Source organism: Carcharodon carcharias, chromosome 30, assembly GCF_017639515.1.
Source record: "Carcharodon carcharias isolate sCarCar2 chromosome 30, sCarCar2.pri, whole genome shotgun sequence".
Taxonomy (NCBI): domain Eukaryota; kingdom Metazoa; phylum Chordata; class Chondrichthyes; order Lamniformes; family Lamnidae; genus Carcharodon; species Carcharodon carcharias.
In genome coordinates this window covers 33,408,011-33,433,616 of record NC_054496.1, presented here as the reverse complement: position 1 = coordinate 33,433,616, position 25,606 = coordinate 33,408,011, and the positions used below count along the sequence as shown (strand labels likewise).

At 45.9% G+C, this 25,606-nt stretch overlaps 2 protein-coding genes across 2 annotated transcripts in view; one reads left to right on the top strand and one right to left on the bottom strand.

The window, feature by feature from the left end:
* The window catches only part of LOC121271214 (spliceosome RNA helicase DDX39B-like), a 31,387-nt gene extending 25,418 nt beyond the window's left edge, over positions 1-5,969 (top strand). Inside the window, exon 11 of the mRNA XM_041177006.1 lies at positions 5,669-5,969. Within this exon, the coding sequence (XP_041032940.1) occupies positions 5,669-5,685 (17 nt within the window). The 3' untranslated portion in view covers positions 5,686-5,969. The remainder of the gene's footprint in view (positions 1-5,668) is intronic.
* A 10,594-nt stretch (positions 5,970-16,563) lies between these two features.
* LOC121271408 (CCN family member 1-like) lies at positions 16,564-23,235 on the bottom strand. The gene is made up of 5 exons (XM_041177398.1): positions 23,046-23,235; positions 22,606-22,819; positions 20,098-20,424; positions 19,593-19,795; positions 16,564-18,726 (listed from the first exon to the last, which is right to left on the bottom strand). Exons 1-5 carry the CDS (start codon positions 23,094-23,096, stop codon positions 18,424-18,426), a joined length of 1,098 nt encoding a protein of 365 aa, XP_041033332.1. The 5' UTR covers positions 23,097-23,235; the 3' UTR covers positions 16,564-18,423.
* Between the last annotated feature and the right edge of the window lie 2,371 nt (positions 23,236-25,606).

Here is a 25,606-nt window from a genome sequence, read left to right as displayed (position 1 = left end):
AAAGACAGTACTTTGACAGTGCATTGCTCCATTATTACTGCTTTGGGAGTGTCAGCGTATACAGTTGGTGCTCAAGTCTCAGGAGTGAGGATTGAATCCAGCATCTTCTGACTTGGAGTATGCTTCTGCTGTGGTGAGGCGATATGATGTAGCATAAGTGTAAACCCATTGGGATCGGTGCAGCTTCAGAATCTATTCTGGATCTGTGTTTCCTTTTAGTTTTGATGTTTACTTTTATTGTTGGTTAGGCTTGGGCTTTAGTGAAGTGCTGGTTGGCCTGGGTGGTTAGAACAGAAGTATGAGCAGGAGTGGACCACCTGGCCCCTCTAGCCTGCTCCACCATTCATTAGGATCATTGCTGATCTTCTATCGCACTTCACTTTCCTGCCCCCTTCCTTTGTCCCTTGATTCTGAGGGTTCAAAAATCCATCTGTCCCAGTCTTGATAATACTCAATGATGGAGCAACTGCAAAACTCTTGGGTAGAGAATTCCAACGATTCACAAACATCTGAGTGAAAGAATTACTCCTCATCTCGATTCTGAATGATCAATCAGGCCGTTTTCCCTCTTCCTCCTTTCTTAAATAGTAGTTACCTTAGCTAATTTCCAGTCCTTTGGGATGCTCTAGAATCTAGGGAATTTTGGAAAATCATTACTATTTCTGCAGCTATCTCTTTTAGAAACCTAGGATGTAGGTCATGGGGATTTGTCAGATCTTAATCCCTTAAGTTTCTCCAATACTTTTTCTCTGATATTAATTAAAGTTCCTCACTCTTGTTAGCCCCTTGGTTATCCTCTATTTCTGGTATGTAACTTGTGTGTTCTACTGTGGAGACGGGCGCTAAATATTTGTTCAGTATCCCTGCCAGTTCCTCATTCGCCATGATGATTTCTTCTATCACTGCCTCTAAGGGACCATTGTTTACTTTAGTTACATTCCTACATTTCTATACTTGCAAAAGCTCTTAACATCTTTCACTATGAGATAACTGATTAACGCTGCCTCATCTTAGATCTAAAATAGTTTATCCCTAATTAGTTCCACAATGTATTGCTCTAGGAAGCTGTCACAAAAGTATTCTGCAAACCTCTCTGCCAGTTTACTGTTGCAGGTTAGATTTGTCCAGCCTATGAAGATTTAAGGCCCCTACGGTAATTACATGACCTTTTTTACAAGCTCCAATTACTTTTACTTCATGCACTGTCCGGTGGTGTAACCCTTGTTTGTGCAGCTTATAAACTACTCCCAATCAGTATTTTCAGGCTGTTGTAATTCCTAATTTGCCCCTACTGATTCTACTTCCTGATCAAATTTGGGAAGATGTGGTAAACCAAAGAGTGGAGACAAGACAAAAAGGAAAGGTCCTCATGTGGGAAATGATAAACAGAATGTGACAGGAGGGACTGAGAGTAGAAATCTGACATCAGCAGATAAGGCTAGGTCTTACAAAAATAATAAAAGGACAATATAAACGCATATAGCATTTAAAATAAAACACGAGAACTGATATCACAAACAGAAATGAATAAGTATGAATTGTTAGCCATTACAGAGACATGGCCACAGGATGCCATAGATGGGAACTGACTGCTGAAGGGTATGTGATATTTAGGAAGGACGGGAAGTTAGGAAAAGGTGGAGGGGCGGCTCTGTTAATTAATGATGGTATTAGCACATTAGAGAGAGATGACCTAAGTTCAGGAAACCAGGATGTAGAAACAGTGTGGGTTGAGATGAGAAATGATAAAGGCAAGAAGTCACTTATGGGAGTGGTGTACAAGCCACCTAATTGGAACTACACATGAGGACAGAGTATAAAGGAAGAAATAATGGGAGCTTTTTTAGAAAGGTACAGCACTAATCATAAATTTTAATCTGCATATAGACTAGAAAAATCAGATGGGCAAAAGTAGCGGAGATGGGTTCATAGAATGTTTTTTGGATAGTTTCTTCGAACTACATTCTGGAGCCAACCAGAGAGGAGGCTATACTAGACCTGGTATTGTGCAACAAGATAGGATGAATTGATAACCCCATGGTGAAAACGCCCCTCGGTGGCAGCGATCATATGATTAAATTTTACCTTCAGTTTGAGGGAGAGAAGAGTGATCTCAAGACTAGTATTTTAAACTTAAATAAGGGCAATTATGAAGACATGAAAGCACAACTAGCTAAAGTGACCTGGCAAATGAGGTTATGGGATAGGTCACTAGAGATGCTGTGGCAAACCTTTCAAGGGATATTTCCAATGAGAGAGAATTTCCAAGGGGAGGACCCTCATTTGTGATTAACTAAAAAAGTTACAGTATCAAACTTAAAGGAAAAGCATATAATTACACAAAGATGGGTGTCAGGTCACAAGATTGGAAAGAATATAAAGAACAGCAAAGAATGACAAAAAGATTAATAAGGAGGAAAAAGTTTGAGTACAGGAGGAAGCTAGCTAGAAATATAAAGATGGATAGTAAGAGTTTCTAGAAATATTTTATAAGAAAAGAGTTATAAAGTGAGCATCGGTTCTAAAGAATGGGAGTCTGGGGAATTAATAATGGAAAATAAGGAGATGGCAGATGAATTGAACCAGTATTTTGCTTTGGTCTTCAGTATAGAGAACACAAGTAACATCCCCGAAGTAGCTGTTGATCAGGAAATGGAAAGGAGGGAGAACTCAGGAAAATTACAATCACCAGAGAAGTGGTACTAAGCGCTGAAAAATCCCCTGGTCCTGATGGATTTCATCCTGTGGTCTTGAAAGAAGTGACTAGTGAGATAGTTGATGCGTTGGTTTTAATTCCTCTGGATTTGGGGAAGGTCCCATTAGATTGGAAAATAGAAAATGTAACTCCATTATTCAAAAAGTGGGAGGGAGACTGAAGGCAGGAAACTACAGGCCGGTTAGCTTAACATCTGTCACAGGGAAAATGTTGGAAGCTAAGTTGTTGTAGCAGGGCACTTAGAAAAATTCAAGACAATCAGACAGGGTCAACATGGTTTTGTGACAGGGAAATCAGGTTTAACCAATTATTTGATGGAGTCACACGTGCTGTGGCTAAAGGGGAATGGGTGGATGTACTGAACTTAGATTTCCAGAAGGCATTTGATAGGATGCCACATCAGAGGTTACTGTGGAAAATAAAAACTCATGGTGTAGGAGGTAGCATACTGGCATGGATACAAGATTGGCTAGCTAACAGGAAACAGAGGGTCTGTTTCTGGTTGGCGGAATGTAACAAGTTGTGTCACACAGGGATCAGTGCTGGGGCCTCAACTTTTTGCAATTTATATAAATGACTTGGATTAAGGGACTGAAGGTATGGTTGCTAAATTTGCTGACGACACAAAGATAGGTAGGAAAGTAAATTGTGAAGAGGACATAAGGAGGCTACAAAGTGACATAGGTTAAGTGAGTGGGCAAAGACAGGTTAGGCTTGTATCCACTGGAGTTTAGAAGAGTAAGAGGTGACTTGATTAAAACCTTCAAAATTCTGAGGGGTCTTGACAGAGTGGGTGTGGAAAGGATGTTTCCCTTGTGGGAGAATTTAGAACTAGGGGTCATGGTTTAAAAATAAGGGGTCGTTCATTTAAGACACAGATGAAAAGATTTTTCTGAGTCATGAGTTTTTGGAACTCTCTTCCTCAAAAGGTGGTGGGAGCAGAGTCTTTGAGTATTTTTAAGACAGAGCTAGCTAGATTCTTGATATATGGGCTGAAAGGCTGCTGGGGGTAGGCAGGGATGTGGAATGGAGGTTACAAACAAATCAGCCATGATCTCATTGAATGGCAGAGCAAGGTCGGATGGCCTACTCCTCCTAATTCGTATGTTGGCATCTTCTGAGCCAAGATCCTTTCTCACTAATGCCCTCATATCATCCTTTACGATCAGGGCTATTCCCCCTCCTTTTCCATTCTGCCTACCTTTTCGAAATATTGTGTATCTGGAATACTTATTTCCCAATCTTGGCCACCTTGCAACCATGTCTCTGTAATTTATCAAACCCATTAGTGTCACAAGTTCATCAATCTATCTTGTTGCAAGTGCTTCATATGTACAGAGGAAGAACCTTTTTTTTTGTTGCTGTCCTGTGTGGATGGACCTCATTTGCTGACACACACTGCTGTTAAACTTCCTCGTCCTAGTCTGCTTGTCTTTGTCCAGTTCTCTGCGCTGTTCTATTGTCTTGATTTTTCTCTTAAGGTTTTCTAAATCCCTCTTCACCTGACCCTATCTAGCCAACTCCCCTTCTTTCACCTGTTTAAAGCCCTATGGTTATGTGACTCACCAGGGCACTGATCAAAGCTCAGTTTGGGTGGAGCCCATTCCAGTAGAACAGCTCCCTTTCCTCAGTACTGGCACCAGTGTCATTTCCCCTCCCCCAATAATCAAAACCCTTCTCCCTACACCACTGTTGGATTAATTGTATATGATGCGATGCCAATTAATGCATGGCACAGAAATTATTACCTTTGAAGTTCTGCATTTTAATTTGGAACATAATTCCTTAAACTCTTGTGTAGAAAATCATTTCCAGTTCTAGTTGTCTTTGGTCTCTGCATTAACCATGACAGCTGGATTCTCCCCTCCCGCTTCATGTTACTCTCCAGCCACGAGGAGATCTCTTTAACCCTGGGACCAGGCAGGCAACACAGCCTTGGGAACTGCCAGGCGTTGGCTGCATTGAGTAGTAGCTATCCCCCGACTATACTCCCCCTGCCCAATCACTACCAAGTTCCGTTTTAGTCCCACAAATTAAATGATTCCCTACATCATGGTGCTATGGACAGTTTGTCCATTGTCCATTCAAACCCTCCCACATCATGCCCCCTGTCCTTGTTCTAATCCACACACAAGTTCTTTGTACCGGTTGGTCAAAGTCAAGGGCTGAGGTTCTTCCATCACTATCTGTTAGATCCTCATACCTCCCTGTCTCACATTCACACCCTCCTATCCCTAACCATTAATCAACTCTAAAGTTCCATGTAACCTAAGGTGTGTTTTATTACATTACTGGTTAGCCTGGGAGTGTTTATTGATATTACTGGGTAAACTGCGGGTGTTTAGTGATATTACTGGGTAAACTGCGGGTGTTTAGTGATATTACTGGGTAAACAGGGGGTGTTTAGTGATATTACTGGGTAAACTGGGAGTGTTTAGTGATATTACTGAGTAAACAGGGGGTGTTTAGTGATATTACTGGGTAAACTGGTAGTGTTTAGTGATATTACTGGGTAAACTGGTAGTGTTTAGTGATATTACTGAGTAAACAGGGGGTGTTTAGTGATATTACTGGGTAAACAGGGGGTGTTTAGTGATATTACTGAGTAAACAGGGGGTGTTTAGTGATATTACTGAGTAAACAGGGGGTGTTTAGTGATATTACTGAGTAAACAGGGGGTGTTTAGTGATAATACTGAGTAGCCTGGGGCAGGAGGTTTATCTATAGAGACATTTGATTGATCTAGAGAGATGTTTGCTATTATTGAAGTACATCTTGCTATTTTCTAAACTCTTGCTGCTGAGGGAATGTTATTGATGAAACGGACTCACCTACTGGGATTGTGCAGGTGGATTTGGGTGTCTGATTTGGTTGTGGGTCTGTGAATGATTTGAGTTTTCTGTCTGTTCAGTGGAGTTTGATGCTAAACATGTTCATGTTCTTGTCTTATAGTTGAACAAAGCCGATAAAGCCAGCACCTGGTGGGACTGAAAACCGTTCCAGGGAAATTTACAACAGTTACTAGATGGGCATCAGAGATGCCTTCAACCTACCAGAGGGGAAGATGACTTTTAAAATTCCTTTTGTTGAAATGTTTTTTTTAAAACTGTTTCAATGGATAAAAATTTTGTGTGGGAGAAAATGAAGCTTTTATACAACATTGGATCTGTTTTAATTTGTTTGTACATTGCTCTTTCCTGCCTGTCTTTATCTAAAGGTGGTCTGTTGGTTAATAAATCTGTTTTAAAATGTCCACAATCCTTGTATGCTTTTACTGAAAGGGGGGGGGGGGGGTGCCAAGTGCATGGGTACAGGACAAGGATAGTAGATGCTGTGTGGAGATAAAGAGAGTCCTATCGAGTGGTTCAGATTCTTCTGTGTGGTTTGGAGCTGACACGATAACAGTGTGAAGCTCACAGCGCCCTGTAGAGAGGGATTGTTAAGCAGATGTTACACTGGTGCACATACAGCAATGTTGTCCTTACAATTTAACAGAGCAGTATTGCACTGTCCTTGGCAAGATAAATGGAGCAGTGCCAGAGGATGTAGAACAAGGGCAAGGAATGGGAGGGTTGTAGTTGAAATAAATTTCAGATGAGAACAGGAAAGAAGTGGGCTGTGAGGTAAGGAGATTAGAACACCCCACCCTAGAACAGGCAAGGTACATCAAAAACTGAAATGTAAAAATGAGTCAGTGTCCCAAAAAATTATCGGAATTGAGTGGTGTGTACGAATGTACAAAGCATTCAGAATGAGTGAGTAATAATGAATGTATCATACAGTAGCTATAAGAGAGATGATTTGTATCTGAACAGGATTGGGAGTTTAATACAAAACAAAAACAGAATTACCTGGAAAAACTCAGCAGGTCTGAGTTCTGTTGAAGGGTCATGAGGACTCAACGTCAACTCTTTTCTTCTCCGCCGATGCTGCCAGACCTGCTGAGTTTTTCCAGGTAATTCTGTTTTTGTTTTGGATTTCCAGCATCCACAGTTTTTTTTATCTTGGGAGTTTAACATTCCAAGTTAAACATTTTCGGGAGGGTTAAAGGATTCTGTCAGTGCTAGGGTAGAAAGACTTCCCAGAGTTGTTGAGACGATGTAAATGGATAGTTACCATGTATAGTTGGCCAACATTACAGATAAGGGAGAAGATTGTGATTCACTGGGGCCAGTGGCAGAGTCCTGCTGCACATTGTCCTGCATAGGACCAAAGGAGCTAAGTCTAAGACAGCTCGAGGGGTTATTTATTCTTACATGGGATTTGGGCGTCACTGATGAGGTTAGCATTTGCCCATGCCTAACTGCCCTTGAACTGAGTGGCTTGGTAGGCCATTTGAGGGGACAGTTAAGAGTCAGAGGAGAAGGCCATTCAGCCCGTCGAACCTGCTCTGTCCTTCAATATGATCATGGCTGATCATCCATTTTAATGCCTTTTCCCCACACTGTCCCCATGTCCCTTTTATGTCATGTGCATTTAAAAATCTTGTCAATCTCTGCTACTCAGTGACTGAGCTTCCAGAGCCCCCTGGGGTGGAGAAGTCCAAAGATTCACAACCCTCTGAGTAAAAAAATATCATCCTCATCTCAGTCCTAAATAGCTTCCTGCTCATTTTGAAATTGTGTCCTCTGGTTCTTCTCCCCGACCAGGGGGAGCATCTTACCTGTATCTACCCTGTCTCTACCTTTTAAGTATTTTGGAGGTTTGAGTGAGATTGCCCCTCATTCTTTGAAACTCCAGAGAATATAGGCCCAGTTTCCCCGGTCTCTGCTCTTAGGACAGTCCTGCCATCCCAGGACTAGGTCCGGTGAACATTCACTGCACTCCCTCTGTGGCAATAATAACCTTCCTAAAGTAAGGGGACCAAAAACTACGCACACTATTCCAGCTGCAGTCTAACCAAGGTTCCATACAATTGAAGCTAAACTTCACTACTTCTGTACTCAAATCTTCTTGCAATAAAGGCTAGCGTTCCTAATTGCTGCACCTGCATGTTAGCTTTCAGTGTTATCGATGAGGACACCCAGGTCCCTTTGCACATCTATACTTTCTAATCTTACCACTTAAGAAATACTCTGCTCATCTGTTTCTCCTACCGAAGTGGACAACCTCTCACCTTATATTCCATCTGCCCATGTTCTTGCCCAGTCACTAAATCTGTCCAAATCCCCTTGGAGCCACTTTGCATCTTCATAACACACGTTCCTGTCTGGATTTGTGTCGTCCGTGAACTTGGAGATATTACATATGGTTCCCACATCCAAATCATTGATATATATTGTGAACAGCTGGGGCCCAAGTACTGATCCTTGTGGCAGCCCACTAATCACAGCCTGCCAACACAAGAATGACCTGTTTATTCCTACTGTTTTCTGCTTTTCAATCAACCCTTAATCCATACCAATATATTACTTTTTATCCCGTGTGCTTTAAATTTCTGAAAAACCAAGCACTCTACATCCCTCAACAGGTTTGTCAAACATGATTTCCCATTCATGCTGACTGCCCCATCAGATCATTAATTGTCCATTTATCACACCCCTTATAACAGATTCCAGCATTTTCCCTACTACCGACAGGGCTTTCAGGTCTGCAGTTCTCTCCCTCCCTCCTTAAATAGTGGGGAGACATTTGCTACTTTCCAATCTGCAGGAACTGTTCTAGAATCCAGAATTTTGGAAGATGATCACCAATACATCCATTATCTCCCTAGCTGCCTCTTTCAGCATTCTGGGACGTAGAATATCAGGTCCCGGGGACTTCAGTCCCATTAACTTCTTCAGTACAATCATCTTACAAATACTAATTTCCTTCAATTCCTCATTTACTCTGGTCCCTTGGATCTCTAATTCTGGGAGATTTCTTCCTCTGAAGACAACCACATTACCTGTGGGTCTGGAGTCACGTGTAGGCCAGATCAGGTAAGGATGGCAGATTTCCTTCTCTAAAGGACATTAGTGTAGTGAAGTGGGTTTTATGACAATCACGGATAATTTCAACCGTTCGCTGACTCATTCCTCGGCCATGCCTTGACCAATCAGGGTCAAGCTACCTGGTTTAAATTTCAAACAATGCTTGGCAGTTAACTGTCAGTTACCATCACTGGTGCATTCTCCATGCCGATGCCTCTACCAATCCGAGTCCACTCGCCAACCAATCACCACTCTGTTGTTTTCCCCTTATATTGGTATTCGAGTGTCCTGATGTGTGCAAGACAAAAAGATTTGACATGTCTCTCTTTCAGCAATACTCAAGTTCTCTACTACCAACCACTTAGATAGTTTCATGGTCAACAATTATTGACTAGCTTTCAATTCCAGGTTTTGTTAACTGAATTTAAATTCCCCTAGCTGCTGTGGTGGGATTTGAACACATATCCCCAGAGCACTAGATGACTTACCCAGTTACTTTACCATTATACCACCATCTCCCTGAAACAGGGTTTACACTGTTTCTGTCCCCTGGGTATACCATGGCAGAAGCCAAGGCAGCAGCCTTTCTCCATCGCATCTTTTGCGTTGGCTGCCAAAGCTTTAGTCAACTGCTCCCAATAGCTGGAGGCGGGGGTGAGGAGTGAGGGGCCATTGATTTGCGATTGTGCGTAGGAAATTTAAAATAGAGGGTTGGAGATACTTAAAGCAGATTGTTTCGAGGCTGAGGATTTCACTTCCAAGATGAGTGGTTAAGATAGAAAGGGAAACAGTATTTAAGATTAGATTGGTGGAAGAAGGAACCGGGCTGGGTATGAGAACTATGTAATTATTCAGAGGATAAACTTCCAACACAGACTGGCTATGCAGAAAGTCCAGTTTCTATTTTGTAACTCATCCCTATTTGAATGTGTCATATTGAGTTGTAGCTGGAGCATTTCCAGCAATGGTTTCTCCTTCCACTCACACCATGGTCTGTGGAGTTCCACAAAGATGTACTTTTGAACCCTCCTCACCAGCATACTGGCACCCAGCAATACCTTTTCAGAGCTGGGGCCTGCTCTGCGTGCACACAGCCAGTTCTCCACTGCCTCTGCCTCTCTGCAGTCAGATTGCCTGTTCAACATCCAGCCTGTAATTTCCTCCAGCTTTAATATGGAAAGATGAAGCTGTTGCTCATGATCTTCACCACAAAACTACTCCTCTCCATCCCCTTTGTGTAACCTCCTCCAGTCCACACCCCTCCCTATTTCTGTAATCTACTCCAGTCTACACCCTCCCTATCTCTGGAACCTCCTCCAGTCTACACCCTTCCCACCTCTGGAACCTCCTCCAGTCTACACCCTTCCCACCTCTGGAACCTCCTCCAGTCTACACCCTTCCCACCTCTGGAACCTCCTCCAGTCTACACCCCTCCCTATCTCTGGAACCTCCTCCAGTCTACACCCCTCCCTATCTCTGTAATCTACTCCAGTCCACAACCCTCCCTATCTCTGTAATCTACTCCAGTCCACACCCCTCCCTATCTCTGTAATCTACTCCAGGCAACACCCCTCCCTATTTCTGTAACCTCCTCCAGGCAACACCCCTCCCTATTTCTGTAACCTCCTCCAACCCCTGCCCCTTGGAATTCTCAGTTTCTCTGTCTCTGATCTCTTGTACATCCTCCTATCCTTTAACTTGTTGTCTCATTTGTTCCACTTTGTACCTAATACCTTGTTTTCTGCTCCAGTTCTCCTCCTGCACTGACCAGCTCCTTGTATCGAGCATGGCTTCACTTAGTGTCAAGGTTGGGTTAGAGAGGAAAATGGCGATGTTTGACAGTTTGTCTGCATAAGGCTTTGCTGCTTCTAGTGTTAGATGTAGGGATCTGACCACCATTCCTGCAGTAGAGTCTTGGTCAGTCACTGCAACGGTCCAATAGGTTTCAATGAACTATTCGGGTGGGTTCTGTGAATTTGCCAGTAAAATCAGAATGGAACAAAATGAGAGAATCGCAGCCTTTGAACTGTGGCTGAATCTGGCACCGCAGGTACACAGGTGGCAGGCAGGGGGTGCTGTGTCTTAACCAAACAGAATGAGGAGTGAAAAAACAAAAACAGAATTACCTGGAAAAACTCAGCAGGTCTGGCAGCTGCCAGACCTGCTGAGTTTTTCCAGGTAATTCTGTTTTTGTTTTGGATTTCCAGCATCCGCAGTTTTTTTGTTTTTATCTCTAGAATGAGGAGTGAGTTGAATATCTGGCAGAAAGAGGAAGCATTGCACAAGGAGGTACAATTGGGGTGCAACACAATACTATTTGTCATGACCTAAGCTAGCTGACCTGTTAAAACAGTTGTGCATTTAGATATTTTCGAAGGATGGATTGAGCGCTGATGGTGTAACATTAAATTCAGGAGGCACCACCTACAATCGATTTTGATATTTGGCCGTCGTTTGCTGCATTTTGCAGCGTTATGAAAATTGTGATTCAGCATTTGAATAATTTATCTTGCATTGCTTTTACACACATGTGCCCATTTTAAATATTACATTTAAAGGAACTAACGCGCCATAGCTTCTGTGGAGCAGTCTGCTCCAAACGAATGAACAATGAGCTCCATGGAACTTGTGGGGATATAACTGTCCCTGTAACCTGCCATTTTTCCATTGAAGTCAGGTAACCAGAGAAGCAGGTTCCCTCACGGGCACAGTGTTTTCATTGAACATCCGGTCCACTGATACCTTTTAGGGAAGGAAATCTGCTGTCCTTAGCTGGTCTGGCCTACATGGACTCCAGACCCACAGCAACCTGGCTGACTCAGAAATGCCTTTTACATTGGCCTAGGAAGTTACTCAATTGTATCAAACAGTTAAAAAAGTCTAAAAGGAGACCGGACAGACCGCCTGACATTGGAATGGACAACGGCGAAATGAGCTGTTTCCCTAACAGGCTCAGTGTTTGCATTGTACAAGCAAAGGGAAGGTGAATGGAGCACTCTGCTATTACTGCAAAGCCCTCCTTACTAACGTCTGGGGACTTGAGCCAAAATTGGGAGAGCTGTCTCACAGACTAGTCAAGCAACAGCCTGACGTAGTCATACTCATGGGATTATATCTTAGAGATTACGTCCCAGACCCCACATCACCATCCCTGGGTGGTGCTGTCCCACCTGCAGGACAGGCCCAGCAGAGATGGTGGTACAGTCAGGAGGGAGTTGCCCTCTGAGTCCTCAACATCAACTCTGGATCCCATGAAGCCTCATGACATCAGGTCAACATGGGAAAGGAAACCCCCTGCTGATTACCACATACCGCCCTCCCTCAGCTGATGAATCAGTGCTTCTCCATGTTGAACACCAATTGGAGGAAGCACTGAGGGTGGCACCACTACTGACTGAGTTTGTGGCAGGTAGTGAGAGGAACAAGAAGAGGGAAAAATTTACTTGACCTCGTTGTCACCAGCTTGCCTGGCACAGATGACAGTATCGGTAAGAGTGACCACCACACAGTCATTATGGAGACCAAGTCCTGCCTTCACATTGAGGATACCCTCCATCGTGTTGTGTGGCGCTATCACTGTGCTAAATGGGATAAATTTCAAACAGATCCTGCAACTTAAAACTGGGCATCCATGAGACACTGAGGGCCATCAGCAGCAGCAGAATTGTACTCGAACACAATCTGTAACCTCATGGCCTGGCCTATCCCCCACTTTACCATTACCACCAAGCCATGGGATCAGCCCTGGTTCAATGAAGAGAGCAGGAGGGCATGGCAGGAGCAGCACCAGGTATACCTAAATATGAGGTGTCCACCTGGTGATGCTGCAACACAGGGATACTTGCACGTCAAACATCCTTGAGAAGCTCATGGTGAGCTGCCTTCTAAAGGGCAGTTAGGGATGGGCAATAAATGCAGGCTTATCCAGTGATACCTACATCCCATGAACGCATTTTTAAAAACTATATCACCGTTCCTTCACTATCGCTGGGTCAAAATCCTGGAACTCCCTCCCTAACAGCACTGTGGGTGTACCTACACCACATGGACTGCAGCGGTTCAAGAAGGCAGCTCACCACCACCTTCTCAAGGGTAACTAGGGATGAGCAATAAATGCTGGCCCAGCCAGCGACATCCACATTCCATGAACACATTTTTTTCAAAAAAGCAGGTTTGAGAGATCTGAAGAGGGGTCATATGGACTAGAAAGGTTAACTCTGTTTCTCTCTCCACAGATGCTGCCAGACCAGCTGAATTTTTCCAGCATTTTCTCTTTTTATCTGAGGATTGACATGGGAATGGAGTTCAACCTGTGTCATATTCCCCAGTTTGCGATTACAAAGAATGACCAGGTACACTAGGTAGGGAGGGAATCTGTCTTCTCATAAATTCATTCTTGGGATACAGGCATCATTGCCAAGGGTGGAATTTATTGCCCATCCCTAATTGCCCTTGAGAAGGTGGTGGTGAGCTGCCTTCTTGAACCGCTGCAGTCCATGTGGTGTAGGTACACCCACAGTGCTGTTAGGGAGGGAGTTCCAGGATTTTGAACCAGTGACAGTGAAGGAACGACCAAGTCAGGATGGTGTTAAGGTGATTGGACTCTCACTTGTTGGAGATGGTCATAGCCTGGCATTTGTATGTCACTTACCAGAACAGTTTTAATGAAAGGTTTTCACTTTTGTGTCAGAAAGTCAGTGCATTTCTTGAGTGTGTTCAGGCTACTTTTCTGCTACAGTAAGTCCTAGAACTAATAAGAGGACAGGCCACGCTTGATTTAGTAATGAACCAGGTTTAGTGAACAGCCCATTGGTGCATGAATCAAATGGCAATTATAATATGGCTGAGTTCAATATGGTGTCTGAAAGGGAGAAATGAGAAACAGCTTTTGAGATTGTGGATTTAGCTAAGGCTGGTTTCAATGGATGAGACAGAGACTGTTCACAGTAACTGGGCAAAATTGCCAATTGATAAAGCAACAGGTTGCTGGGAAGTGTTTAAAGATGTTTTTAAAGGAAGGAAGGATTCTACAAATCTATTTGCAGTAGAGGAAGAGGTTGGTGTGCCAAACAACCCAAAGAAACTATTAGTAAATAAGGCACAACGACTCAATGAAATTAGCAGAAGCACAATACCATAATGAAGAAAGTAATGACATTAAAGAGTGACAATCCCCAGGACCAGCTGGTTTTCAATGCAGGGTTTTTTAAAAGAAACATGTTGGAACATTGCAGGTGACCTGGCTGTAATCGTCCATTAGGTAATGGCTCCTTTAGATTGGAAAATTGCATGTGCCACTCTGCTATTTGAGGAAGGCAACAGAGGAAGACCAAGCAATGATCCACCAGTTAGCCTAACATCTGTTGTTGGGAAGTTACTCAAGTCTACAATGAGGAATATGGTGACTGACCATCTCGAAAATGTCGATTGATCTTGAAAATGTGACCTGGTTAGGAAATTGACTTGAGTAGCAGGGGACAGAGAACAGGGATAATAGACAGGGGCTCTGAAGAGAAACTGCGGAAGATTTTGGATAGAGGAGTCAGTGAAAGTGAGAAGAAAGGGCTGAGCATAATTTAAAAGAAATCGGGATGCCTGGTTGTGTCGCACTAGAACGTAAGGTCACAGTGAAGAACAAAGAGGTCAAACAGGTAGACAAATTTTATTACCTGGGGGTGTACGTGAACATCACACGGAAAGTGCGACCAAGAAATAAGGCAAAGGATTGGAATGGCCAAAGATGCATTTCAAAAAATGAGAAGGTTTAGGAGCAACTCAAAATTAGCCATGAAAACAAAGCTGAGAATCCTGGAATGTTACATCACACCAATTTTGACATATGGTACTGACTGTTGGATGATCAGTGAAGCACTGCAGAGATGAACTGAAGCTGCAGAGTTATAGGTTTTGAGGTGAATAATGAAGATATATTGGACAAGCCACACGAACAATGAAGCGGTGCTGGTAATATCTGTGATCAAATGAGCTCTGCTGACCCAGATCAGGAAGAGACAGTTGGAATTTCTTGGGCACGTAATAAGAAATCATGATTTAGAAAATAAGATGCTGCTGGGAAAGATCGAAGGTAAAAGAGATTGAGGTAAGTGAAGAACAATCTTTCTAAAGAGCCTCACAAACTGGATGAATATAACATCAACAAAGGTGATCCACGTCTCCACAGCAGGAGTAACATGGCTGCCAACGCCCTCTTAGGACATGGCACCTGAAGAGAGAGAGAGAGAGACTCAATGTGCTACTCAACGATCTGTATTGGGGCCTCAACTATTAAGTGTATATATTTTTTTATTATTCTTTCATGGGATGTGGGCATCACTGGCAAGGCCAGCATTGTTGCTCTGAATTGAGGGGCTTGCTAGGCCAGTTCAGAGGGCAGTTAAGAGTCAACCACATTGCTGTGGGTCTGGAGTCACATGTGGGCCAGACCAGGTAGGGATGGCAGATTTCCATTGGTGAACCAGCTGGGTTTTTGCAGCAGTTGATGATAGCTCCGTGGTCACCATTATTGGGACTAACTTTCAATTCCAGATTTTATTAACTGAATTGAAATTCCACTATGATGGGGTTTGAAGCCACGTCCCCCGAGCAGGAGCCTGGGCCTCTGGATTACTAGCCCAGTGACATTACCACTACCTTCCCATTCATTAACTACTTAGATGATGAGATCGAATGCCACATATTCAAATTTGCTATTGCCACAAAAATGGGTGGCATTGTGAGCTGTAGATGTTAGCATAAAATTACAGAGATTTGTTCATTAAGTGAATGGGCAAACCTGGCAAATGGTTCATTGGCTTTGGACCTAAAAGAAGGGATAGAACAGGGTACTTTCTAAATAGTGAAAAGCTCAATACCCTGGAGGTCCAGATAGACAAACGATTAAAGTGTCATGAACGGGTCTGAATGAAATCAACAAGGCTAATGGAATGTGGGCCTCTCTATCCAGGGGAATAGAATCCAAGGGGCTTGAAGTCATTCTTCAGCCCTACAAAGCCCTGGTTAGACCACATTTGGAGTTACTGTGAGTTACTCTGAGTTCCACACCTTAGGAAGGAGATATTGGCCTCGGAGGGAGATTTACCAGAGTGATACCCAAACTCCAAAGGTTAAATTACAAGGAGAGATGACACAAACTAAGTGTTGTATTCCCTGGGATTTTAGAAGTTTACAGTGTGATTCAGTCCAAGTTTAAACACATTAAGGGGAAAGAGATAAAGGTAGATTGTGAGAAATGATTTCTGCTGGTTGGAGAGTCTAGGATGAGGCTGCAGAGTCTAAAAACTAGTGCCAGACCTTTCAGGAGTGAGATTAGGAGATACTTTTCCACACAGAGGGTTGGCAAAGTTTGGGACTCTCTTCCCACAAAGGATAATTGACTTTAGATCAAATGTTAGTTTTAAAACCTAGATGGATAGATTTTTGTCTATTACCATGCCCTCTGGCCCTTCTCAAACAACTCTTTTGTCATTCAATGTCTCCTGTCTTCTTGTGGACGTTCCTATTTGCCTTTTTCCACTCTCCCCTACCCGACCTGTGTAAACATATGACACTTCTAACCTTCCCCAGCTCTGATGAAAGGTCATCGACCCGAGGAGTTAACTCTTGTTCCTCTCTCCACAGATGCTGCCAGACCTGCTGAGCTTTTCCAGCATTTTCTGTTTGTATTTCGGATTTCCAGCATCCGCGGGATTTTGCTTCTGTGCGCTGATAAGATTTTGGACAGCTGAAGATTTTAAAGGAAGATGGGGCAAACGTGGGTTTATGGAGTTTGGTCACAGCTTGGCCATGATTTCATTGAATGGCAGAGCGGACACGAGTCGCTAACTGCCTCATAATCGTTCCTTAACATCCCACATGAAGGATTTTCCACATCAGTCAGGAGTGGGGACAAAGAGAAACCAAAGCCAAAAATCATCATTTGATTTCTATAAAATAAATTTATTTAATCCTTATAATTTTCAAAAATACATATTTTAAAATCCACTATATTACAATTTATATCCAAAATAAAAAATATGCCACACTTTGATAAATACACGATACAGGAGTGAATGGTTCGACTATGATTCAGCCGCCAACTGCAGCTGATCTTTTTTGCCAAGGAGCAATACTGGTAATGGGATGGGGAATGTGTCTAAGCGGCATTACAATCCTGACATTTCTCACAGTCAACACGAGCAGCAACACTGAAGCAGACATTTCAGGCCCACGCAGGGTGAACCAGCTTTAGATACTGAACCCTTTTGTTCCACCAAAGAACCAGATTTCAAAACCACCTTCACAGGAGGACTCCATTGTCAAGCTTTGAAACTAGAAGCCAGTCAGGGTAATAAGCTCATCGTCAGTGTGTTGAACTTTTGGCTGGTTCAGGCTGTTGAGAACGGTTAAGTATATTCAAGGCGGAGATAGGCAGATTTTTAATCAGTGAGGGAATCGAGGGGTGTGGGGAAAAGGCAGGAAATTGGAGTTGAGGATTATCAGATCAGCCTTGATCTCATTGAATGGCAGAGCAGCATGATAGGCTGAAGGCCAACTTCTGCTCCTATGTCTCATCCTGTCTTATAAAGTCACTGAGCACACAGTCCAAGCGGTATATCTACCAGCAGAAATCCCAGGAACCAGTGGCAACTGGGCCTTTCGTAACAACAGCTGGGTTTAAAAATAATTGAATTCAACTAACCAGCACAGATTACCAGGTCCCAAGACCTGGCAGTTAGACAACACAGTGCCAGTGCCCTCTCTTGCCTTTTATTCCCTGCTCCCACTCTAGATTTCACTGTTCCTATGCATGGTCAGCAGCTCTTGCACCTGGTCCGTTAAGGAGGGAGCAGAGGAATCTGGTAGCCTCCAACCGAGTTCCAAACTGACCTTGTGCAAGCGAGGCTATGCAAAAGCACCTCACCCTAGCTGAAAATCAGGCAACTCTCCCATGGCATCATGTGCTTTTTAAATTGTCATGAGCCCCGATTGAGACCCGTGACATCAGAACAAAAACAGCACTGTCCCCTTTGCACTGTAAACAAGTCCATCAGTCGGATGATACAGGATACAGTAAGTCAATTCCAGACATGAAAACACAATCTGACTCACAGGCACACACACATACACGCACACACACACACGCACACACACACACCCGCACAAATACGCACAAACACACACACGCACACACACATACACAAAATAAAGGTTAAAGGTACAGGCTTCTGAAACAAAGCCACTTCATAAACTCCAAGATGGCTGTGCAAGTTAAAATATAGAGGAACCATCACAAATCGTCACAGAGATAATAAGCAAGAGCTTAGCTGCAGAGAGCAACTGCCAAGGGGGCTCAATTCAGTTCTGTTGTTGCAGGCTGTAAGCAAAAGTATTCATTGATGAAAGCCCATAGTCCAGTTACAAATATTTAAATAAATCTCAGATCCCCCCTCCCAACAGAGAGGCACTACAGTTGACTATGGTCCTGCTCTGACTGCTGTGAAGCAACCTGCATCACCTTATGCTGGACACAGTTCCTCACTCCCATGGACAGAGGAGAAAGTTATAGTCTTACATGGCTACTCTGCAGAGTAATGGAGCTCATTCTTGTTTGAAGATTACACCAGACGCAATAGCCTCATCCAAAATGAGACTGTCTGTTCTCAGCACATTCTTGACTGTGGTCTCTTCCTGGCACTACAACAGGAGGCTGAATATTCCGATCAGATTGGCCACCTGCCTTTCCTTCAGCCCAGATTCTCACCAGAGTTCTAAAGGGTAGGGTTTAAAGGCTGGCTTTTATTCTGAGAACTTGTGGATGTCATTGTGCAGTCTGAAGTATGGCTGGACCACCTCATTCAGGTGGGGACAGTTGTAGCTGCATTTACACGACTGGATCATCATCATGTTCTTGTTGAAGCTCTCGCCATTCTTGCAGCGGAACCGGACACGAATTGTTCGGGTCTTTAGTGGCGAGCAGCAGCGTTGGTCTATGCACAGGCCACAGGAGTTTGGCTGGTATTTCTTCACACTTTTGCAGCCGGCGTAAGTAAAGCGAACCTGTTCGGTGGCCTTCTGGGTTCTGGTGCATTTCTTTCCTTTCTGTAAGAGATAAGGGACAAGGTTCAATCGTTCTGTTTCTGTCAGTCATCTGAGCGACTAGGTTCGTAAGACTATTTATGTTCAACAAAATATCTTGATGTTCTCTCCCTTCCCCACCAAACACACCATATAAAAATGAATTCGCCCTAGGGGTGTGCGTGTTGACATGAGACAACTGCTTAATTTGTCCGAACCATTTTAATAAATTCTCGCTAGGTTCACTGGGCTGATTCCTGGGGTGAAGGGGGTTTGTCTCATGAGGAAAGGTTAAGCTGGTTGGTCCTGTACCCATCGGAGTTTAGAAGATTGAGAGGCAATCTAATTGAAACAAAAGATTCTGAGGGGGCTCAACAGGGTAGACCCCAAGAGGATATTTCCACTTGTGGGGGAATTGAGAACTAGGGATCACAGTTTCAGAATAAGGGATCTCCCATTTCAGACAGAAATGAGGAGGAATTTCTTCTCTCAGGGTTGTTAACCTCTGGAATTCTCTTCCCCAGAGAGCAGTGGAGGCTGGGTCACTGAATGCACTCAGGGCTGAGTTAGACAGATTTCTGACTGACAAAGGGGGTCAAGGGTTATTGGGGGGACGGACAGGAAAGTGGAGTTAAGGCCACAATTAGATCAGCCATGATTTATTGAATGGTCGGGGCAGGCTTGAGGGCCTGAATGGCCTCCTCCTGTTTCTTATGTTTGTATGTGTTGCAGTGTTGGTGCACTTGATGCTGCGGAGGAGCGACAGTATCTACCTTGTACAAGTCCTGCAGTTACAGCAGGGCACCCTCAGGTGGTTACAATGCTGCTTCCTGTTAGTGGTCTACCTGGCACTAAGCTCCCAGTGAGCTGTTCAAAAAGGGCCTTCTTACCTTCAGCCTGGGCTCAGCAGTCTGATTGCAAGCTCGAAGCTGGCACAGCCGTGTCTCTTTCTTCAGCTTGCACTCGGGATTATCATTGCTAACCCTGGTCGACAAGCCCATGCCACAAGTTTTCGAACACTCAGACCACTGGGTGGTCTGGATGGTACACTTCTTCTGGGCCAATCGGTGCCCTTCAAACAGGGGTCTCCAAGCTGAGAGAAAAGGAAGCAGAAAATGGCTTTAGATCCGGTGATGCAGAATATAAATTTTCATAACTGGGGGTAGAAGAGCCTTCTTAAAATAGACAAGCCGCAGAGGAACTGAATTGCATAAGGCTTCAATTTCAAGGAAACTATTCAGGTGATATTTTTGTCTTGTTTAGTCAAGTACCAATGTGACAGATGTAGTCACTATAAATGGACAACAGATATCTGGGCTGCTATTAACGGACAGGGCAGCTCCAGAGAGGCGAGTGAACTGAATACACTTGGTTAGCCAGTTTAAAGCAACTCACCAGCGAGGTTCCCCAGGGAGAGGTGCTTTCTGTGGAGCAGCTTGTTGGTGCTGAGGGCAGCGAGGGCAGAGAGGTCATGAAAGGGCACTCCGCGGTATTTCGAAGCCAATTTATCGCAGACAAACTTCTCGCAGCACTGCCCGGGCACTTTCACCAGGCGGGGGTAAGGGCAGTTCATCCCAGTCAGGGGCAGCTCCTGGGGGCAGAGTGGGATGCATCCCACCGCCCCATCTATACAGGTGCACTGGTGCTTGCAGCTGGGCTGAAAGCTCTCGCTGTTCTGATAGATCCTCCCGTTGTACTCGCAGGTCCTGCCTTCCGACTTGGCTGTTGGAGAGAAGAAACGCCGTCAGACCCCACTCAAGGGCGAGAAGCTTCGGAATCCTTCACCACTAAACAATTCAAACAACACCAACTAAACAGCAGACTTCAGGCTCCTCCTGCTGCAGGTCTAAACTCCCACCTCACTGCTCACAGTGAATACATTGGGGGGTGGGGGGGTGGGGTGGGGGGGAACCGAGGCACTCGCAATCTCACCCAGAGCGCACACAGTGCTGGAAAATCACCACCGATTCCACCCCCCCCCCCACCACTCCAGCACTCCCCCACCGTCTCCAGTCCTGACTGCAGTGGTAGATGAGTGAGCCACTGCCATCTCACTGGGAGATCCAGCAATCTTCCCCTGTAGTTACAGTTGGAGGGATCAGGCAAACTCAGCAAAATTCCACCCCACCACTCACCAAAAAAAATAAAAAAAAGTGTTCCTTTGCTAGTCTGAACCCCATCCTGGGTGATAATAAGTGAAGGAGGGAGGGGAGGGTGCAGAGCGATCGAGGGGGGCACAGAGCGATCGAGGGGGGCACAGAGCGAGGGAGGGAATCAGGAATGTGAGGGAGGGGGCACAGAGCAAGGGAGAGGGGGCACAGAGCGAGGGAGAGGGGGCACAGAGCGAGGGAGGGAATCAGGAATGTGAGGGAGGGGGCAAAGAGAGAGGGGAAGGCACAGAGCGAGGGAGAGGGGGCACAGAGCGAGGGAGAGGGGGCACAGAGCGAGGGAGGGAATCAGGAATGTGAGGGAGGGGGCAAAGAGAGAGGGGAAGGCACAGAGCGAGGGAGAGGGGGCACAGAGCGAGGGAGAGGGGGCACAGAGCGAGGGAGAGGGGCACAGAGCGAGGGAGAGGGGGCACAGAGCGAGGGAGAGGGGGCACAGAGGCGATCGAGGGGGGCACAGAGCGAGGGAGAGGGGGCACAGAGCACGAGAGCGACAGAGCGAGGGAGAGGGGGCACAGAGCGAGGGAGAGGGGGCACAGAGCGAGGGAGAGGGGGCACAGAGCGAGGGAGAGGGGGCACAGAGCGATGGAGGGGGGCACAGAGCGAGGGAGAGGGGGCACAGAGCGATCGAGGGGGGCACAGAGCGAGGGAGAGGGGGCACAGAGCGAGGGAGAGGGGGCACAGAGCGAGGGAGAGGGGGCACAGAGCGAGGGAGAGGGGGCACAGAGCGATCGAGGGGGGCACAGAGCGAGGGAGAGGGGGCACAGAGCGATCGAGGGGGGCACAGAGCGAGGGAGAGGGGGCACAGAGCGAGGGAGAGGGGGCACAGAGCGAGGGAGAGGGGGCACAGAGCGAGGGAGAGGGGGCACAGAGCGAGGGAGGGAATCAGGAATGTGAGGGAGGGGGCAAAGAGAGAGGGGAAGGCACAGAGCGAGGGAGAGGGGGCACAGAGCGAGGGAGAGGGGGCACAGAGCGAGGGAGAGGGGGCACAGAGCGATCGAGGGGGGCACAGAGCGATCGAGGGGGGCACAGAGCGAGGGAGAGAATCAGGAATGTGAGGGAGGGGGCACAGAGTGAGTGGAAGGCACAGAGCGAGGGAGAGGGGGCACAGAGCGAGGGAGAGGGGGCACAGAGCGATCGAGGGGGGCACAGAGCGATCGAGGGGGCACAGAGCGAGGGAGAGGGGGCACAGAGCGAGGGAGAGGGGGCACAGAGCGATCGAGGGGGCACAGAGCGATCGAGGGGGGCACAGAGCGAGGGAGAGAATCAGGAATGTGAGGGAGGGGGCACAGAGTGAGTGGAAGGCACAGAGCGAGGGACAGGGGGCACAGAGCGAGGGCCATACTGTGTGTGGGTGGGTGGGCTAAGTAGATATTGGGGAGAGAGGGAGAGAAGATCTGGTCTCAGTGGTTGCCCTGAATTGTTTTTCTAGCTCTCCAGGAGACAGTTCATGCAAGTGATGATAAAGGAGGTGAAGGAGGAGGTTCCTTGGGACTGTTGGGACAGTGAGAGAGTGTGTACAAACATCCCAGAGCCCTACCTCCCCTTCCCTCCTCACTCAGTCAGCTAGACCCTGAGCGATCAGCCGGGGGTGGGTGGTGGGGGAATGTGGATTGGGATCACTCAGTGTGTGTGTGAGGGGTGGAGGGGAGAAGCAGTGACCCTCAGCTACACAGGGGGATTTTCAGGGTTAGCTTTATTCACGATTCATACCTGGGACTGAGACAGCCACACTCACCTCTGCAGATCCCGCTGCTTCCTGCCAGCCTGGCGCCCTGGTTACACTCCAATCCTTTCAGATAGTCACAGGGTTTCTCCAGGCTGCAGTCATCATTCAGCTGCTGGGCACAGACTCTGCAGCAACCGCAGCCGTCCAGGACCACACTGACCCCGGGAGGACAGCGGGCCGGAGCCGAGGGGCAGCTACACTCCAGCGGGCAGTCCCCTCTCACCTAATAAAGCGACAATACAAGAGTTCAGCCCACAGCAGGGGACAGAGCTAAAACACTCAGTCTGCACAACACGGTGAGAGAGAGAGAGAGAGAGAGAGAGACATTCCGCTCAAAGGCTTTCATTCAAACAGTTTTAGCAAAAGCTTTTTTATCAAAGTCACTTTTTCAACGCCAGAATCCCCCCACCGCGGATAGACAAACACAGAAAAGCAGCGGGTTCTCTCACCAGAGTAGGAGCCACGGAGAGCAGCAGAGTCAGAAACACCCGCTGCTCCATCTCCCGTCTGTACAAACTGAGGGGCTCGGATTCTGGGGCTACACTGACTGCTCCTCCCTGCAACTCTCTCCCTCTGATATCACACACACTCTGTCTCTGTCAGTCACTCTGTCTGTCTGTCTGTCTCTGCCAGTCACTCCCTCTCTCTGTCTGTCTGTCTCTGCCAGTCACTCTCTCTCTCTCTGTCTGTCTGTCTCTGTCAGTCACTCTGTCTGTCTGTCTGTCTCTGCCAGTCACTCTCTCTCTCTCTCTGTCTGTCTGTCTCTGTCAGTCACTCTGTCTGTCTGTCTGTCACTCTCACTATCACAGTGTCTCTCTGTTTATTTCTCTATCACTCTCTATCTTTCTCTCTATCACACAGTTTATCAGCCTTATCTTTATTACTCTGTTTTTATCTCTCTATCACTCTATTACTCTGTTTCTCTCTATCACAGTCTATCCCTGTCTCTATTCCCCTGTCTATCAGTCTATCCCTCCCTCTATCACTCTTTCTCACACTCTCTATCAGTCTGTCTTTATTACTCTGTTTTTATCTCTCTATCACTCTATTACTCTGTTTCTCTCTATCACAGTCTATCCCTGTCTCTATTCCCCTGTCTATCAGTCTATCCCTCCCTCTATCACTCTTTCTCACACTCTCTATCAGTCTGTCTTTATTACTCTGTTTTTATCTCTCTATCACTCTATTACTCTGTTTCTCTCTATCACAGTCTATCCCTGTCTCTATTCCCCTGTCTATCAGTCTATCCCTCCCTCTATCACTCTTTCTCACACTCTCTATCAGTCTGTCTTTATTACTCTGTTTTTATCTCTCTATCACTCTATTACTCTGTTTCTCTCTATCACAGTCTATCCCTGTCTCTATTCCCCTGTCTCTATCAGTCTATCCCTCCCTCTATCACTCTTTCTCACACTCTCTATCAGTCTGTCTTTATTACTCTGTTTTTCTCTATCACACAGTCTACCCCTCTATCTCTATCACTCTGTCTCTGTCTCTCTCTGTCTCTGCTCTCCTGCTAACTCTGTTCTATCCCTCTGTCTCTTCCCCGCTAATTATACAGAGCTCGCCCTGCTGCTTCAGCCCACCCATTGGTTAGCTAGCTGGACGGCTGTCCAATCAGGGACGAGTCTCTCGCTCCAGACATTCCATTCCGGAGCTCAGTGCGCGTGCGTTGAGCCGTCTCCTCCTGATGAATGGAGTCCATTCATAAAAGGGGCGAGGAGTGAGACACAGATACACACGCACCCAGACACAAACACATACACACACCCAGGCACTGATACACACCCAGATACTGATAAACACACACCCAGGCAAAGATACAAACACACACATCCAGACACTGATACACACCCAGATACTGATAAACACACACCCAGGCAAAGATACAAACACACACGTATCCAGACACTGATACACATACAAACACATCCAGACAGACGCACGCACATACAGACATAGATACACACAAACACCCAGACCACAGATACACACACACACACACACACACCCGGACACTAAGACAGACACAGACACACCCAGACACAGATGCACACACCCAGAGACTGATACAGACAGAGAAAGACACACACACAAAACAAACACTCAGACACAGATACACATACAAACTCAGAAACTGATACAAACACGTACATGCAGACACAAACACATACCCATGGGCAAAACACATACACACACAAACACACTCAGACACTGATACAGACAGAGACATACACACACTCAGACACTGATACGGACAGAGACATACACACACACAGACACTGATACAGACAGAGACACACATACCCAGACGCAGATACACACACACAAACACACACACACACCCAGACACTGATGCAGACATGGACACATGCACACACACCCACAGATACACACCCAACCACAGGCCATTCAGCAACAGACATTGCCTTTTAGCCATGTATCTGCTGTGAACTGTTTCTGTACAGGGTCGCATGGTGTTTTCCTGGAACATTCTTTCACAACTCTTCTCCAAACCCATATGACATGGGTAATAAATGCTGCCCCTGCCAGTGACACTCTCGCCAGAGAATGAATGAAAGAACAGTAGCTGATCCAGGAGTATCAGCAAAAAAAAAAGACTCTGAAAATAGCAGAAAGGGCAGTTGTACAGGACAAAATGCTCCACAAGTGTGTTTTGAGGTGAGCTGATTGGGATGGTGGCTGATATTTGGAGCCCAAAATCTGTACAAAGTGCCCTCCATCTCCCCCCCATGTTAGTGCTCAGTGCACACACTGGCAGCCTGTGGGTTTCTCTATGGTAGCAATCTGGCAGCAGCTCTGAGCATTGGCCACAAGCCCTGGGTCTGTGGAGTAGGAAATCAGTAGAATAACAGCAGTGCTGGGGAGCCAGAAGGGATAGCAAGATAAAATATAAGGCAAGGTAAAAACAAAGGATTTTTTTCCAAAAGTTAAGAGGGTGCCTTGAAATAAGGAGGCCAGCACACCAGAAGAGCAGTGAATATAGACA